Source organism: Trichosurus vulpecula, chromosome 7 (assembly GCF_011100635.1).
Source record: "Trichosurus vulpecula isolate mTriVul1 chromosome 7, mTriVul1.pri, whole genome shotgun sequence".
Classification (NCBI taxonomy): domain Eukaryota; kingdom Metazoa; phylum Chordata; class Mammalia; order Diprotodontia; family Phalangeridae; genus Trichosurus; species Trichosurus vulpecula.
In genome coordinates this window covers 267,388,166-267,405,383 of record NC_050579.1, presented here as the reverse complement: position 1 = coordinate 267,405,383, position 17,218 = coordinate 267,388,166, and the positions used below count along the sequence as shown (strand labels likewise).

At 44.2% G+C, this 17,218-nt stretch overlaps 3 protein-coding genes across 3 annotated transcripts; 1 reads left to right on the top strand and 2 right to left on the bottom strand.

Moving 5' to 3' along the window:
• The first annotated feature begins 65 nt into the window (after nucleotides 1–65).
• Nucleotides 66–2,304, top strand: LY6G6C (lymphocyte antigen 6 family member G6C). The gene is made up of 3 exons (XM_036767814.1): nucleotides 66–159; nucleotides 1,707–1,817; nucleotides 2,099–2,304. The coding sequence occupies exons 1-3, from the start codon at nucleotides 108–110 to the stop codon at nucleotides 2,302–2,304; spliced, it is 369 nt and encodes a 122-aa protein (XP_036623709.1). The 5' UTR covers nucleotides 66–107.
• A 1,660-nt stretch (nucleotides 2,305–3,964) lies between these two features.
• LY6G6D (lymphocyte antigen 6 family member G6D) lies at nucleotides 3,965–5,032 on the bottom strand. The gene is made up of 3 exons (XM_036767813.1): nucleotides 4,978–5,032; nucleotides 4,704–4,841; nucleotides 3,965–4,188 (listed from the first exon to the last, which is right to left on the bottom strand). Exons 1-3 carry the CDS (start codon nucleotides 5,030–5,032, stop codon nucleotides 3,965–3,967), a joined length of 417 nt encoding a protein of 138 aa, XP_036623708.1.
• A 6,814-nt stretch (nucleotides 5,033–11,846) lies between these two features.
• On the bottom strand, nucleotides 11,847–15,912 carry LOC118857165 (lymphocyte antigen 6 complex locus protein G6f-like). Its single transcript, XM_036767812.1, has 6 exons — nucleotides 15,849–15,912; nucleotides 14,481–14,810; nucleotides 13,901–14,164; nucleotides 12,436–12,597; nucleotides 12,023–12,089; nucleotides 11,847–11,871 (listed from the first exon to the last, which is right to left on the bottom strand). The coding sequence occupies exons 1-6, from the start codon at nucleotides 15,910–15,912 to the stop codon at nucleotides 11,847–11,849; spliced, it is 912 nt and encodes a 303-aa protein (XP_036623707.1).
• Between the last annotated feature and the right edge of the window lie 1,306 nt (nucleotides 15,913–17,218).

Below are 17,218 nucleotides of genomic sequence, written 5' to 3'. Positions count from 1 at the left end.
AGAAGGGGAGGGGCATTTGTAACTATAAATCCCAAAATCTTCCTCCCTTCCAAGAGTTGGATCCTTGGAAATCTTCATCTCCTTCTGTCAGCTCCTACAGCCAGACCATGAATGCCTTCTTGCTCCTCAGCCTCTCAGCTTTGGTCTGCTGGGCTTCAGGTGAGCTCTATAGGGAACCCAGGTGTTCAGTTGGCTTCTGCCCTCAATCCCTAGCTTCTGCTTAGGGATCTAGGTATTGAGCTTCTTGGGCCCCTAATTTCCATTCCCCTTCCCCAGCATTCTTTTTAGGGTTCAAGGGATCCAGGCCCCCAAAAGCCCTTTGCTCTCCTAGCCAACCTCTAATACACATTCCCCCCAGAGACTTAGATATCATTTATTTTAGTTCCCTGGTATTCTCAAGCCTCTTCCTTCCTCCTCCAGTTCTCATTCTTCAAGGGCTAAGTTCTTCAGTTCTTTGTGCCTTCTTTGTGCTAGTTCTCAGGCATTTGGTATTTAATCTCTTTTCTGCTCTCCTTTCTCCCCCTTTTCCTGGGGTCAAGCAGTATAGTTCTCCTAGTCCTTGCTCTTTCTTGTAGCCTCTGCTCCCCTTAGGAACCCACCCTGCACATTTTCTAAAGCCTAGGTTTGGGTTTGGGGCAACTCCATCTCCACAGTGGAGCTAAAGCGATCTTTGAGGTGGCTGTTAGCTTCTGAGTCACCTCCAGAAAAGTCCCTAGGACCCCTTTGGGAGACATCAGTATAGTTGCTGTGGAGGGGATACCTGAGTCGAATCATTCTATGGTGGGGCATTTCATTTGGGTGGAAGAGTGAATAGGCTTCCATCTAGGTCAGTCTGCCTAAGAATTAGACTCCTAGTACCCAATGTCGATTAGGTAATTTGCCATCACAAGCCTTGAATTAGCTGAGGATGAGAGCTTGGGCAGAGATTTCTGAATTCACTCTCTTCCATTTCTGGAATGTTCTGTTGTACTGTTTAGGGTGATCCTTTCTCTCCAACTAGTTCTCTTCTTCAGATTGTAGAGTAGGAGTTCAGGATGAGAAATTTGAAGCTAAGCTGTTCTCCCCTTTGCTCTTGGCACCTCCAGGATATAGTTAGTTTCCTAGACCATCCCCAGAGGACAATCATCCCCCAGATCCAACCTCTGAGTCCTTTTTGCAGCTTTTATTTTCCATAATGATCTTTCCCAATTCCTTCTGGTTTTCCTTTATGCTATCTCACATTTCAATTCTTCCTCATCTCCTCTCTCCTTAACTCTAATTTCCATCCTTCCATTTTCTTCTCTTATTGTCCAATCCCATCCTCCCCTATTTTCTCCCATGATCTCTTCCTGTCTTGTTCCCCCACCTTCTTCAATTTTCCAGGTTTTTTCTTCCAGTCTCATTTTCTCTGATGGAAACTCTTCATTCTGTCTCTCCCTCCCTTGGTCTCTCTGTTTTCTTTGGCAGTACTGCCTCTTTTGTGACTCAGCCAATAGGCAGGCGTGGAGAGGGGACTGATGTTAACAAGGATGAGGTATAGATCTTTTCAAAACCAACAGCCCCACCCCACACCTGTGGAGAATACTTTCCGAATATCTTTTGTAAGCTTCATCTTCACTGGAGGCGGCAGAATGAGGAATTTACTGTAGAGCTCCCCAGGTGATTTGCCTCCTTTTAGCTTCCCATTGTCCTCAGGAACTAGTCTACCTTACTCTCTATCTTCCCAGCTGACATTCGCTGTCACTCCTGCAACAAGTTCCCTGTGGTTGGCTGTGTGGATCGAAAATCCTGTCTCCTGGATCCAGGACATCAGTGTTTGACCACAGATGTCTACCTAGGTAAAAAGGACCCACTTTATCGGGGAAACGGAGTAGAGGTAGAACTGAATGGTAAAGGGGAAGGGAAAAGGCTGAGATTGGTGTTGATACCAGACTCAGGTAGGTAGCAGAAAGAGAATAAGATAGGAACAAGAAGGAAAGAGCAGAAGGGAGAGGAGAGGGAAAAGCAGAGAGGTGGAGAGTGAAAGGCACAATCTTGAGACTAAGTTGGAGAGGGTGAGGAAGGTGGGGGCAGTATGAGGGTCTCTTCTGGCTGATCCTCTGTGTCCTTCTCCCCCTAGGTAAGATGTGGCTTTACTCCAAATTTCGGTGTGGTTCAGCTACAGAACCCTGTATACCAGGCATCAACAGGACCAATGAGTTAACCTACAACACCACTTGCTGCAGAAGAGATTCCTGCAATAGCTTTGCACCCCGCCCTTCTCCAATCCTGAGCCTCAGCCTCCTCACCCCTTTTGCTGGTCTTGGCTTCTGGCTTCTACACTGAAATTCCATAGAGTTTGTTAGCCCCAGATCCCACCCTCATATCTTCCCATTTAATTCTATCCGTAGCCCCTTGGTCTCCCTGTTCCCTCTAGAGTATCTCCCTGTAATCTGGTATTGTGGAAATAGCACTGAATTTGGAGTTAGAAGTCCTGGCTCTCTACTACTTACCATCTGTATGACTTGGGCCTTGGACTCTCAGGGTCCAGTTTCCTCTGCAAAAGCGAGAGAGCAGGACTAGGTAATTTCTAAGGTCTTTCTCATCTTTAAATGCTATGATTCATGTAGTTCCATTAGTGACCTGTCTGGACTTTTTTCCCCCTCTCACCTCAGTTTTCTCCCAATCATTTCCCACAGTCAGGGAACTGGAGAATATTAGAGCTGTAATGGATTTTAGGAATCATCACGAATCAAGGAATTCAGTCCATTGTTTTTTCTACTCTGCTAGTATCTCCTTGACCTTCCCCTGGTTCCCAGAATTGTCTCTCTCCAGTTCCTTCACCTCCCCTCCTGGTTGTCCCCTACCTCCATTCATCTACCAAGGTCTCTTCCCCACCAAGATTTCTCCACCAGGGAGACTGAAGTCTGGACCTGAAGGGAAAATTTTTATACAGTCCTCAATATAGATTCCAGGTGGGATGTGATGGTCCTTCTCTGTAGGGTCTGATTCCCTGAACCCTGGCAACAGGTACCATTCCCTTAACTCACTCATGCCTAGCCACGTTGGAATAAATGTCTGTTTTCCAAAGAATCCTGTGCTTTATTGTCCACAGATTCAAGTGTACCCTCCCTTAAGCTTTGGTCCCGCCCCCCCCATCCTCATACCTAGGACTCATGACCCCTTGGGGCACCCAAGTTGTTTATCCCTGAAGCTCCCTCAGGGAATTTCTCTGTTTGGGGTGGGGAAGGGAAGAGCTGGACCAACAAGTTTTTCTGGCCTATTCCTACCTTTGCCTGGAGAATTGGCACAGAGGACCTAATGTTTGGGGGAACATGTTGTACACACCATATAGGGACCACACCCCTGGAGAACTTTCTACCCAGAGCTGCAGGTAGGCTTGAGACTTCAGCTGGGTGAGAAGAATTAGACTGAAGTAGGGGCAATTCCCTGCTATCCCCTAGATTCTAGTACATAGTTCTCCCCAAAACTCCTACGGTTTTCCTTAACTCCGAGATTTTGGCTCAGTTTTTTAAGGGAAAGTCTCAGGCCTGGGAAACAGTCTCTAAATAGATGGCCCCTCTATCTCTTTCTTTCTCCTCAGAGTTCCAAACAACCCTGCCCTATTTGCTGAGGTGTGTATGGGGGGGGGTGGTGTAGGAAGACACACAGACAGAAGATTCTAGGGTGGACTGGCCACCCTCACTGAGTACTTGAGTCTCTCCCTCCACGCACATACCTTGTTTCACCCACATACCTTGTTGGGATTTCCCCAACAACAACATCTAGCAGGCACTCCAGGTGCTTTCATTTCCAGCTGCTGAGATTTGATCACTTCCTGAGGCCCCCAAGCCCTCTTTCCATTTTCCTCCCTCCCATTCCTCCCTCACCTCCATCACACCATGTGAATTTTCTGCTCAGCTGTCCATCAGTCAGTAGAGTTTAATAGACATTGGAGGAGGGCATCAGAGCCCTATCCACTCCCTGTACCCATACAGCAATACCATTATCCTCCCCATAGTCCTGGTAGGATCCAAGCCAGTGTGGTGGCCGCCAGAGTAGCCAAGGCAATGCTAGGAACCATAATAGATGCAGCACCATTGCAGAGGTCACCATGGCAACAGCTAGTGTGAGTGGTATAGGACACACCACCCACCAACTCTGTTTCCTCCTGTTCGCAGCGATGGGCAGCCACACAGGTAGGGTGCTGATGGATCAGGGAGACTGTGGCTGTAGGAGAGAACAGGTGCTGTCTGGAGTTTAGAGTTTTACTTTGGGAGCAAAGATGATAGAAAGAAAAACTTGCTCCAGACTTTTTTTCTTTCTTAACAAGTGGCTACAGAATGATTTACCGGTGGAATGATTGGTTGCCTACTTGGGGTAACTTTAAGGGTAGCATGAAGGTCCCATTATATCTCACCTCCAAATGTCTGCCTTCCTTTCTGTTTTATGCCTAAAATCCCCACATTAGACTATTAAGGATTTGCTTCTATTAAAATTTGAGCATTCTCCCTCTATACTCCCTCCCTCCCCTCACTCCCATCTCTTGGGAAGAATTGGATTCTTACAGAAGTCTAAACAAATGTACCACATCCTTTCCTTTTTGAAGGGAAGGAAAAGGGAATGAGGGCTTGGAGAAGGAGCACATATATATGCTTAGACCTTCAAGGGAAGATGAATGATCAGGAGTTGGGTTCCTTCTCCAGAGGAGTAGCAAGAGGAAATAGATTGATTACCAGACTCACGGTTCCCTGGAAAGTTGACCTGCTCCTCTTGGTTGAGTCTCTGCTCCAAGAATCCACAGCGCTCGCCCTCCCCACATGTCCTTACAATCTCAGAGCAGGGACCATCTGGATTACAGTCATAACATCGCATTCGATTGCCTAGTCCAAAGACAGGGAAAAGATGAGGTGGGAGACCAGATACCTGGGTCCCTGGGGGAACAGAGGAGGGATGGGGAGATGGGAAGAGGTAGAGTAAGGGGCTGGGAGAACCAGACAGTTGAGTCTCCCCTCTCACCCAGGGTCTTCCCCAAAAAGGTACACAGCAGGATCCAGAGGATTTCAGAGTTCATGATGTTACTTTTCCTTTAGTCTCTCTCTTCCTCCCTCCCACCCCCCACACCAAAGCAGCTGACTTATATCCCCCCCGGTGCTGGGCTTTACAGGGCAATAAAAAAAGAAGGCAGAGTCATGTCTCACCTCATCATGCCAGGGGGCCTCTGGTGGGGCTTGGGTGGGGCCTCTAATAACTGAAGGAGATCTTAGCATCTTCTAAAGCCCCTATGACACCCCGCCCCAATCCTTTCCAGGCAGCCTTTTGTCTCTCAAAGGTCTCAATTTTCTCTCACCCACCTCACTCTTCTGTCAGAAAGTCATGTCCCTTCTCTACCTCTCCATTTTTTTAGATAAAGAATATTTGTTAAATCCTCACTACGTACCACGCAATGTAACTGCTGCCTTCCCTATCTTTTGATGACCAATGGCATCTCCCCACTCAATCCCAATAGAACTTTAAGTAGAGATCTCAGTGTCTCTTGACCAGGTCTCTTAGAACTTCAATGTTCTGTCTTCTTATTTTCTCCACAAACTCCATCTTTTCCAAACAAACAAAACAAAACAATGATTTAACTCTTTCTTTCATAGTAGTAAAACTAGGAGGGATTAATTATAGGTTTGGAACATAGAAGCCCCAGTGAATCAAAGGGAACTGAGGCTGGGTGGGGTCATTCCCCTGCCCCACCCCACCCCCCACACCCTGATGGCCTTCCAAAAGGTTCCCACGTTCCTCACACATATCTTTAGGTTAGGACAACGTAGGTGACATCTCAATTCTTGAGGGGGGGGAAGGGGGGAAGGCTAACCAAGGGACCAAAACATTAAGAGAGGGAGGGAGAAAGAGTAGAGAAGAGGTACAAGAGGGTGTAAAGATAAAAGGAATAAAATGAGAAAGGAAAAAACCAGATAGGATAAAGAGGAGGAAATATGAGTAAGGAAAGATAAAATGAAAAGAGAAATAAAAGAGAAGGAGGAAAGGAAAGAGAAAATTAAGAGATCAGAAAGGGAAGAGCAAAAAAATTAAGAGGGAAGAGGAAAGAAAAGGAAGGATAAGGAAAAGAAAAAGAGGGAGAAGAAAAAGAAGAGAAATGAGTGAGGAAAGAGGAGAGAGAAGAAAGAAAAAAAATGAGAGATGAGATAAGAAAAAAGGGTAGGAAGAGATGAGAAAAAAGGTGAGGGAAGAAAATTATTGGAAAGAGGAAAAAATGAAAGAAGCAAGATGGGAAAAAGAGAAATGTGAAAGAGATAAAAAGTAATGAGAAAGTAGAGGAAAGAAGAAAGAGGGAGAAAAGGAAGAAAGAACAGAATGAGAAAGAGTCAAAGGGAAGGAAAATGGAGGTGAAAATGATAGATTTAAATAGAGACAGAAAAATACTTAGAGAGGTATGATGGACAGATAAAGAGAAGAGAGAACATCACTGGAGTAAAAGAGTAGAGGACAGAAGAATATAGAAGGTAATAGGTGTAGAGGAAGGGAGAAGGACTTGCCCAGGTTAAGGGAACAGAGATGTGGGAAACACTAGGACACTAGGCTCTTTCTTTCCCAAATTCCCTGACAGGGCTAGTCTGTTTGCCCCTCCCAATGCAACCCGGTGACTTCCCAAGATTTGAGGATCCCAGGGCACATGACATATGAGTATCACACTCAGGAGATTTATTATTCTGGTCTCTGCATTTCCCCCTCTTCTCTTTTCCAGTTTCCTCTCCTTTTTTGTGGTAGCTGCCAAATCTCGTGTGATCCTGACTGTGGCTTCTCACTTGAAATCTTTTGGAATGACTGCCAATTTTTTGTTTGACCTCAAAGCTTTGGGTTTTGGCTATGACGTTCATTGGAATTTTCATTTTAAGGTTTCTTTCAGGAGGTGAGTGGTAGATTCTTGTATTTTCACTTTGTCCTGGAGTTTCATTCATGATTTCTTGGTCCCAGGCTTTTTTTTTTTTTTTTTGCATGGGTGATGATGAATTGTGGCTTCCAGGTAGTTCATTGTTTTATAGATTTTTCATTGAACTCTTTTCTGGATCACTGCATCAGTTGCTTTTGATTTGTGGTACCTTATCTTTTCTTCAATTTTTTTTTCGGTCTTTGGACATTGTTCTACTATTTCTTGTTTTCTCATAGGGTTATTATTATTATTATAATTTTTGGTGCATTCTAATTTTGTAGGGATTCTGTTACTAAGCTGTTAATCTCCTTTCAAGTCTATCATTTGGTGCCCTTGTTCCTATCTTTTAAAAATTAAATTAAATTTATTTCAGTAAATTATTCTTATTTTTTCTAAAACCTTATTTTATTTATTTTGAAATTTTGAAATTTCATAATTTGGAAATTCATTCCATTTCTTCTAGTAATTCTAGTTGACTTTGTGGACAAGCTGTGTTTTTCTTTGAGACTTTTTTACATGTAAATATTCTGGAATTATTCTGTCCCTTTGGGTTTGTATCTTGGACATCCCTGGCTCCATAACAGCTCTTTATAACAGGTTTCTTTCTTTTTTTTTTTTATTTTAATGGATTTTTACTGATAACCTATTTTCATATCACCTAGATTTCCCCTTACACCCCTTCCCTTCCCTTTCTCTGAAGGCCATCCCTCATAGCAAGATACTTTTTTAAAAAAAGAAAAAGAGGAATGAGAACAAATTCAACAAAACTGACCAAAATATCACAAAAACTTATTATATACAACGTTCCCCACTCGTGGACCCCTGCCTCTACAAAGGGATGGGTGAGTGTCTTCTCATGTCTCTTCCATGGGACCTCACTTATTCTTTATAATTTTACAATAGCCAGTTTCAGGTTTTTTTTAATTTACATTTTTTTATTAATTAATTTATTTTTCATTTTCAACCTTCACTTCCATAAGTTTTAAATTTTCTCCCCCCAAACCACTCATTCTTCTAGCCTTACTTTTTGAATTGGAACTTTATGCTAGGGCCAGGTTTTCTCCCCCTTTGGAGGAAATGTTGGGATCTTGTTTGGCCCTATTCTGAATTCTCTGTGGTCCTGTTATAACTGTTTTTCCCCTATATATTGAATGCTGTGTTCTTCAAGGATCTTAGGGGCAGCTCAAGGCAAGAATCTAGAAAATTTTGCATAGGCCTTCCTGGCTAGATTCCTTCCCCAGTGTCTGCCAGGCCTCTGGCTATCTCCTTATGCTGACCTGGACTAGAAAAATGACTCACTGTGGTTGCTCCTTGGGATATCAGATCACTATTGGTTCAGTGCTTTTTCTTCATCTTTGTTGAAATAGTAGGAGAGAGCCAAGCAATATTACTTCCACGTACTGTACTGTCTCCCTCTCCCCAACTTCTTCTAGCCTTGGGGCAATGAAACTCTTCCTCTGGAATTATGGGTGAAAGTGGCTTTGGGAGAGGGGAAAGGGATATAAGGACTTGGTTCAGGGGTGGGGAACTTGCAGCCTCAAGGCCACATGTGGCTTTCTAGGTCCTTCGGTGTGGCCTTTTGTCTAAGTCCAAGTTTTACGGAACAAATCCTTTTATTAAGGGGACTTGTTCTGTGAAATTTGGATTCAGTCAGAGTATCTTCCTCCCCTCCTCTCCCAGGGTAGGGTTTAAGTCAGGGCAACAAAGGGCAGGATCATGAGATAGGCGGAGTTTCACTTTCCACCCACAGATTTGTTCTGTGAAATTTGGATTCAGAACCTAAAGGGTCACATGCGGCCTCCAGGCCGAAGGTTCCCCACCCCTGGGGTATTCAAGTCAGCAAGAAATATGTGACTGAGATTTGGGAACCAGGAGATGAGTGTGTTTGTACACACACTCCTGCCTATGTTGGGAAGGGAGGTGAGAGAACTGGAGTCTGGTAGCGAAATAAGGAAAACCTCCCAGGTTTATTTTTTAAAGGATCAAATGAGATAATAAATGCACAGCGCTTCGCAAATCTTAAAGCGCTGTATAAAAGCTAGATGTTGTCGTTAAGTTCCAAGTGGAATATTGTGGATAAAATTGTCTTGGCTCAGATGTCTTTCTTTCTCCCTCCACTTTTTCTGTCTGTGTCTACTTATCTCTTTGTCTTCCCTTCTATCTCTGTATCCTTTATTTCTCTGATATCTATTTCCTTTTCCTTTCTTTTCCTTTCTTTTTCCCCCTCTCTCAATTATTCTTTCTTTCATTTTTTAAAAATTATCAATAGTTCTTTCTCCCCTCGAATTCTCATCTGTAAAATGAGGAGCTTGGATTAGATGATCTCTAAGGTCCTAACCTCATTAAATCCTTGGATCCTTTCATCCCTCCCCATAGTACACCTTCTGTCTCTCTTTCTTTCCTCTCAATGTCTGTCTCTTCCTTTCTGTGTCTTTGTTGTGCTGTCTCTCTCATCCCCATCCCCTCTGACTGTCTTGTGTTGTCTGAGACCTGGTCTCCCAACTGGACTCTCTACCCCACCTGCCCAATGGCTCCACTGTTACACTTGAAGCTTTGCTCAGGTTTTGTGGGAGAAGTCCCCGTAGGCAGCTGAATTTACCCAGCCCTACTCCCTGGGTCTCCCTTTGCCCTCGCTTCACTCTTTCATCTTCTAGTTTTGACCCACACTCCCTTCCTTTTTCCAGAGATGGAGATGTTGGGCTGCTTTGCCTGGCTACACACTACTTATTGGCAGGGAAGCTTCTATAACTTGTGGCCCCAGGGCTGTATGAGTGGCTGATGCTACTAAGGAGCAGAACCGAGTCAAGCCAAGACAAGCTGCAGCCTCCTCGGTCTGAGCTTCACTGACCCTATCCCAGCAGGCAGCAGCATTCCTCCTCTAGTTTATATAACTTTGTGGACCCCCTATCCTAGGGCACTACCTGAGATCCTTGATATCCCCACATGTGCCCCCTCGGAAACCTAGAAATTAGTCTGCATTTCTAGAAATACTCCTAAAGATACTTCAATTGCCTCCTCAGTCCTTTTGGTTAATATATAAAGGTAGAGAGCCAGAGGGAGGGGTAGGGGTTGTGACTGAAGGGCCTTGACTGAGAAAGAAGGGGGAGGATAAAAAGGGAGGCCATAAATAACCTGAGGAAGCTTGCAGAAAGGTAAATGATTTCTGGGCCTGGAGCAGCTAGCAGAACTCTCAGTAGTGGGAGATGGGTTTCTCCAGGGGAACAGGAATGAGATTGAGACTATATTGAGGAAGGAGGTGGATATCACAATCCATTTTCTTTCTGTTTTCCAGTTCCAAAGATTTTGAGTCAAAGGTACCTTCCCCTTCCTTCCCACAATTCCCCTAGTAATTTCCTATGGGATCAGGTAACTTGGAGGCTGGGGGTTGGGGGTGGGGCAGGAAGGATGAAGGACAGAAAGACTCTGAGCCTGGGTTCCCAACCTGGGATATGGGTACCCTCAGGGATGTAGGAGAAGTTTGTCAAAGAGTGTGGGGAATATTGAGAGGTAACAATATCACATAATTGAAATTGACCTACTTTATTTCTCCTGTATACATGCATGGTAAACTCTAGAATTTATTTCTGGAGTTTTACATTAAATAAGGCATATGAGCAGGTTTACTGAAAGCCAAGGGGTACAGGAACCTAAAAAAGTTGAGAACCCCTCTCTGCCCTAGGCTATGGACCCAACAGGTGGAGCCAAGATCAGACATTGAGTATCTTCCTCCCCTCCCTTCCCAGGGCAGGGTTTAAGTCAGGGCAACAGGATAACTTTTCCAAAGGGCAAGATCATGAAATAGATGGAGTTTCACTTTCTGCACATTTCTTTTTTTCTAGAGGTCCTCAGGGGATAGAAAAGGTGGATGTTACACTTTCCTCACCCTACCCCAAACCCCCACCCCAAGTTTCTCTGTTGCAGAAGGAGGAGGGAAAAAAGATATGAGGGAGTTGTGTGTGAACAGAGAGCCAACAGAGGGGAGACAATGGCTTGGGAGCCTGGGTTAACCTTGACGCTGGCAAGTAGCTAACTGTTCACCAACCTTCTAAGTCCTAAGGGCAAAGGGATAAAATGTTCCCTTCATCCTGGATGTTCAAGAGATTGACCATAACATCCAGTCCTTGGGCCCACAATACCTCCAGGATGGTCACTTTCAGGAGACGTGGGGGCAAGAAGGGTGAGGACATACATAGGGGACTAAGGGATTCATGGGCAGTGGAGAGGGGTGGATAATACCAGTTCTGGAAACTGTGGTTTGGACATTTCTCTCTTTGGGAAAATAAGGTGAAAAGTATGTGTATGTGTGTGTATGTTGTATGTCCTGGGCGAGTTTGTGGATAAGACTTGTGGGACTCGGCTCCCTGAAGCTCTCTGTGGCCCGAATTCACTCACCCTTCTAGTAAAATGACACTTCTGTCTAGCTATGTGATGCCAGGACATTAGCAGGCACCTGATTCTTTTGATTTCTTTCATGACTCATTTTTAGGAGAATGAGGCAATGGAGATGTCTACCTTTAAATTTTTCTTTTAATCTGTCCGTTAGTTTCCCTCCCTCACTGCCCCTTCAGTCCTTCTCTTTGTCCTCTCTGGGCCCCCTCATTCCCTTGGTCTTCTTCTTTTTGTTCCTTAGTCTCCCTTTTCTGTGCCTTTAATGTCACCTCCTTACTTCTGCAGTATGCCCCACCCACCCACCCAGTTGACCACAGTATTCCCCAACATGTTGAAACTGGCTTGGGTGTACACTAGGAGAAGGGTGACAGCATAATTTCATTTGTGAAACATCCTTTCCAGTCTCTTCCCTCCCAAAAACAGCTCTCCCCACAGGAAACAAGAGGAACCGTAGCAGTAGTCTCCCAAGCCCCCATGTTTTTGATGAGGTAAGAGGGGTTTCATTGGGTTTCCATGGAGACCTGCAGATCCCTTCTCGTTTCGGATGACATCATCAAAATCACATAGTCCTGGGGGCAGGTGGGCTGAGAGATAATGGAAGGAGAAGGTAGGCAAGAAAATAAGGAAACAGATCACTGGAAACACACTCCCTGTCTCTTCTGATACCCAAGTTTTTTGCCTCCCTCTCACCATACCATATTAGGGACTGAGGCACCTGGTTTTCTAGTTCCTTACCTGGGGATGGCCAAGTGGATATTTTCATAAACCTGGGTTTCTGGTTTGAAATGAGAAGTGGAGTCATCTGTGGAGAAGTATAAAGAAGTGGCAGAAGGATCACACACACACACACACACACACACACACACACATACAGCTGTATTCTCCTGTTCTCTTCTAACTGACCTTTCTCTCCTACCATCAGAAATCATGGGGGCATTAGAGGCTGAGGAATGGAGATGTCTGGGTTCGAGAGCCTTTTTTTAGTTCTGTCCAAATTGCCTTTCCCCCTTCTTTCTCCTCCTGTGGCAACAACTCTTCTCTCTCTCTCTCTCTCTCTCTCTCTCTCTCTCTCTCTCTCTCTCGCGCGCGCGTGTGTGTGTGTGTGTGTGTGTGTGTGTGTGTGTGTGTGTTGGAGAAGGTAGACAAACCTCTGTATGAAGCCTCATGGTTCCGGCGCCTCCAGAGAACTATCCCCAGGGCCAAGATGGTGACCCCCTGCCCCAGAACACAAAGCAGCAGCAGGATCTTTTGGGTATCCCAGGTTGGGGAGACCACACAGTGGGCAGGAAGGGCATCTGGGGAGACCACAGCTAGAAAGAGAATAATGATAATTTAATTTAGATCCTTCAGGTTTACAAAATACTTTACATAATTATCTCATTTGATCTCTACTGCCACTTTGTGATGTAGGTGCTATTTCTATCCCCATTTCATAGATGGAGAAACTGAGGCTGAAAGAGGTTAAGCAACTTAGCCAGGATCAAATTGCTGATAAGTGGTTGAGGTGAGATGAGATATGACTCAGGATGAGGATGAGGGGTTGGGACATGTGTAGGGAAGCCAGTGGAAAAGTCCTTATCCTCGTTCCAAATTACATTCCCTACAAAAATGGATGATTTCAGGTGGGGAATAGCTCCTCTACTAGTGTAGCTGAACAGAATTCTTATACTGGAAGAGATCTTATCTTTTATCTTCCTCCTCAACGTCTTTCTACTATATTATTTTTTTCCTTTCACAGCACCAGGCTTCTACCTTCTATACAATGGTTAAGTGTGACCAGAGCAACCTGTTGTCACACCTTCTACTGTCTACCTCAATCCCAAAGAGAAAAACCATATTAAAGAACTACATTATTTCCCAAATAATAGGGGTTGATTCTTCTAGTGATGGAAGAGTACGTGAAAATGGATTTTACCTCCCCCTCATCTCTTACTATTCCATCAACAGCTTTCTGTAATGGTCCTTTCTTTCTGAAATATGGTTTCTTTTTTCCTTCCATGACTCTTCCACAATCCCTGGAAATGGACTGTGCCACACCAAACAGCATTATACCATCACTCTTTTGTGTCCCTATTCCACTAGGATTCTTTTTCTCCTCTCCTCCCCTTCCCCTTTCCAGCAGTGTACCATGTCCAGCATCAACGCACATATATCTTTTCTTTAACAGCAATTCCATCAGAAATTTTGCACATGTGTGTGTTATTTTCTCCTCTTTCTACTCCTTTACCAAAAAGCATTTGATAATTTTGGAGTGCAGACCATTCCACCAGAAGTACTCTTCCCCTCCAAGAGTTATCCTTATAATAACAACTCCCATTTATATTTTGACATTTATTTATATATTTCTATTTGACTCCCAATAACCTTGGAAAGCATAGGTATTACTGTCTGTGTTTTACTGATGAGGAGACAGGCTCTGAGAATTTACACAACTTGCCCGGTTCCTACTCTACAATGGGTTATTTTACAGTAATGATAATAGTAACGGCACACTTCTATTGCACTATCTAATACACAACGTTATTGAAAAGAAAGTGGGTTTTCCCCTCAAATTTAAATAGCTATACAAATGGGAGCTGTTATTTTTGTTTGTATCCCCTTCCCCAGATTCACCTGTCAGGTTGAAAGTGATGCCCTTGTTCTGGGGGAAAATACAGCGAATGCTCCTGACCCTTCGGGCACGGGACTCTGAGGTTCCCTCCGAAGGACACACCATGAGAAGGGAAGCGTTCCTTCCCATGAAAGTCTCCGTCCTACCCTTCACTTTCCCCTTCCCTTCCAGCCAAACCACAGAGTCCAGGAAAACTGATGAGACCACCGAACACACCAGGATTGAGCAGAGAGATCCATCAGTAGTCTTTGCTGATAGATGGGAGCCTGTTGGGGAAAAAAAAAGAGGGTGGGGGGCAATCTACTATATAATTACCTATGTTCACCAAACCCCTGCAGCCACGGTGAACAACTGGAGCTGCCAGCAGCTTTTGCCTAGCTTCTTTCATCATCTTCAGAGCTCAGTGTTCTCAAGGAAATGGATCATTGTGATGACGGAAGAGCCTGGCATGGGGTTTCGTGATCACATACTCTCCCTCTACCCTCTCCCCAAAGGTCTCCCCATTTCCTTTGACACTCCCTTGGCCCCATGTATCTTCTCTTTTGTCCCTGTCCCCAAGGGGTTCCATAAACCTCCTCTCACCTCTGATCACAGAGAGGTCATACACCCTCCAGTTCTGGTACTGGATGTAGCTGCCAAGCACAGCACACCAGTATCGTCCTGCATCCTCCTCCTTAGCCCCTTCTAGCCACAGGGAATTATTCCCCAGCAGACTGAGCCTGACTTCCCTCAAGATCTTCATAGTCTCTGGAGCCTTGTTGGTCAAGGGGACACGGGTCACTAGGACAGTAGGGAATCCAGACACAGGGCTTCGAAACCATGATAGCATCTCATCTCCATACAAGGTGGGTGGTTTAGGGCATGGGAGTTCCACAGCTTCCCTGAGGGCAACATATGTGGACAGGATATCATCTGCGTAGAAGGAGGATGATTGATAGGAGGTTAGTCCAAGAAGATGGAATAGACCCCACCCTACCCCCACCTGACTGACCCCTTTCTTCCTTTTTCCTTATTAGGCTTTGTCAGTTCTTGGTTGTGCAAGGTGGCACAGTGGATAGAGCACCAAGTCTGGACTCAGAAAAACCTGAGTTCAAATCTAGCCTCAGATACTAACTAGCTGTGTGTCCCTGGACAAGTCATTTAACCTGTTTGCCTCAGTTTCCCCATCTGTAAAATGGGGATAATAATCATGCCTACCTCACAGGGTTGTTGTAAGGCACAGTGCCTGACACATAGTAAGCACAATATACACGTTAGTTTATTATTAATATTACCTGTGGGAGGGTACTCTTTCTCAAGCTGAAGGACAGAGTTGGGGAGGAGAATGGAAGGAAAGCTTCTTCCTTTTATAGGAATGAAGACATAATGGGACACATAACCAAACTCTAGCTGGAGAGAGAGATAGATTTCCCTTTCTTGTCTCCTTTTCCTAAGAATGGAATCAAGCAAAGGGATTGGGAAACAATAGGGAAATGGACCAAACCCAGTCCAGATTTTGCCTTTCAAGACTCTTTCCAAGAAAGAGGTCTTTCCAAAAGGGGTCTGAAAACACTGGACAAGTGAACCAAATGAAACTTAAATAAAGAGAGAGAAATTTATCATTGGGTAGTGCATGAAGGTGCCTATCATACTCCATGGCCACTACTTGAGTTGGGGCTTCTCTCTTTTTCTTTCCCCAGCTCTGCCTCCAGGCAGTCCCTCCTACAATCCCTGGATCAGAAAATTTATGCCCTATTTGTTTCCATAGTTTCTTTGGCCTGATTTCACCATTAGAGAAGGGGGTGGTAGAGATAATGGGCAATTCTCTTTTGTTGGGGCAGTGAAGACTAGGGACACACCTCCACACTAACATCAGCCACCCTCCTTCCTCACCCCTCATCTAGAGAAAAATGTAAAACCCCTAATCCTGAAGACATTTTCAGGTCCCTAACTCTACCTGCTGCTACTTACCTGATGAGATCTGAGGGATGAATGGAAGTAGGAGAAACGAGAAGTAGAGGAGTATGCAAGCCATGGGAAGTGTCTACACAACAATGCTTTCACAGGGAGATGGGTGTCCTAAGAAGGAAATAGGTCAAGATAACAGACTGTAGTTCCAGGGGCCTGAATGATATGGTCCCCGATGGGGATGAGAAGGCAAGCAATAATAAACCAACAGCTATTCTGTCCACTGGAGATAAGAGGACAATGGTCTCTCTGGTGTGTGTGTTGGGGGAGTCCCTTCAGCCCTGCACGATCTCCCAGGGCTATCATATTCGGAGGGGTCCATTGACCATTTCCTGTAACCCAAAAAGAATTGTAGTAGATAGAACGTTACTCCATGTTTAAATACTCTCAAGCCCATGCATAGCTTTTGGACCAGGGGCACACAACTGTCTTTGGCACAGCAAAATAAGGGAGCCAAAATAAGAGACACTTTTTAGTGCTTTTTTTAAGTATTTTTTTTTAATGCCAAAGAGTCCCAAAATACATATGTATTTATGGTGCAATTATTATAATGAAGACAGTCTCTTGTGGAGAGTAGCACAGGGGGCACAATAGTCAAATCTTACCTAGGGTAGACAAGTAACTTGTTTCACCTCTGTATTGCTCTCTCTTTTTGGCCTATCCTCAATTTACTCAATCCATTGAATCAATTGAGCAATTTACTTCCCTCTTCCAGATCTCAGATTCTCTGTCTTCAAAATGAGGTAGTTAGACTAGGTAATTTCTAAAGGTTTTTCTCTAGTTCTAGCCCCCGTGACTCTGAGTTTTTCTTAGTGAAGTATAATGTACAGGGTGTTCCTAAAGTCTGGACACATAGGCGAAAATGCATATTTTCAAGAAATGAAATGCAAGAAATTTTTATTTAATTGGAATATTAACAAATAGTATCTGCAATATGATTTCCATCATTTGTGATGCAAAGGTTGATGCGCTTTGCAAGATTCACGTGAACTCGATGCAATAACCCCACATTGCCATCAATTGCCTATGGGTCCAGACTTTAGGAACACCCTGTATTGGTCATTGTTTCCTGGGTATACCTCTCATTCCCCCATCAGACTGGGGTTTCCCTGAGAGTGGAAATCCAAATGCTATTTTAATACTTTTATTTAAATTTTTGTTTATGTTATTTTTTATCTCCTCCCTCAATTTCTTTCTTAGAAATTAGGGCTTTTATTGACATTATTTTGTATCCAATAACAGAAAAATCCTAGCTTGGAGATCCATTAGCCCCCAGAATCCTGCAGGTGGTATTCCAGTCAAGGGCTTTTCTATAGGTTTCCTTTCTTTTTTTTTTATTAAATTCTTTTCAATGAACAAAAATCTATCTTCTT

Excerpts from the sequence above, each read along its gene's own strand:
- LY6G6C (XM_036767814.1), top strand. The coding sequence starts at position 108 with ATGAATGCCTTCTTGCTCCTCAGCCTCTCAGCTTTGGTCTGCTGGGCT. Across the intron at positions 160-1,706 it reads TTTGGTCTGCTGGGCTTCAG|CTGACATTCGCTGTCACTCC; the intron begins GTGAGCTCTATA and ends CTATCTTCCCAG. Across the intron at positions 1,818-2,098 it reads GACCACAGATGTCTACCTAG|GTAAGATGTGGCTTTACTCC; the intron begins GTAAAAAGGACC and ends TTCTCCCCCTAG.
- LY6G6D (XM_036767813.1), bottom strand. The coding sequence starts at position 5,032 with ATGAACTCTGAAATCCTCTGGATCCTGCTGTGTACCTTTTTGGGGAAG. Across the intron at positions 4,842-4,977 it reads CTTTTTGGGGAAGACCCTGG|GCAATCGAATGCGATGTTAT; the intron begins GTGAGAGGGGAG and ends TCTTTGGACTAG. Across the intron at positions 4,189-4,703 it reads GGTCAACTTTCCAGGGAACC|CCACAGTCTCCCTGATCCAT; the intron begins GTGAGTCTGGTA and ends TCTCTCCTACAG.
- LOC118857165 (XM_036767812.1), bottom strand. The coding sequence starts at position 15,912 with ATGGCTTGCATACTCCTCTACTTCTCGTTTCTCCTACTTCCATTCATC. Across the intron at positions 14,165-14,480 it reads TGACCTCTCTGTGATCAGAG|GCTCCCATCTATCAGCAAAG; the intron begins GTGAGAGGAGGT and ends TTTCCCCAACAG. Across the intron at positions 12,598-13,900 it reads CATCACTTTCAACCTGACAG|CTGTGGTCTCCCCAGATGCC; the intron begins GTGAATCTGGGG and ends TTCTCTTTCTAG.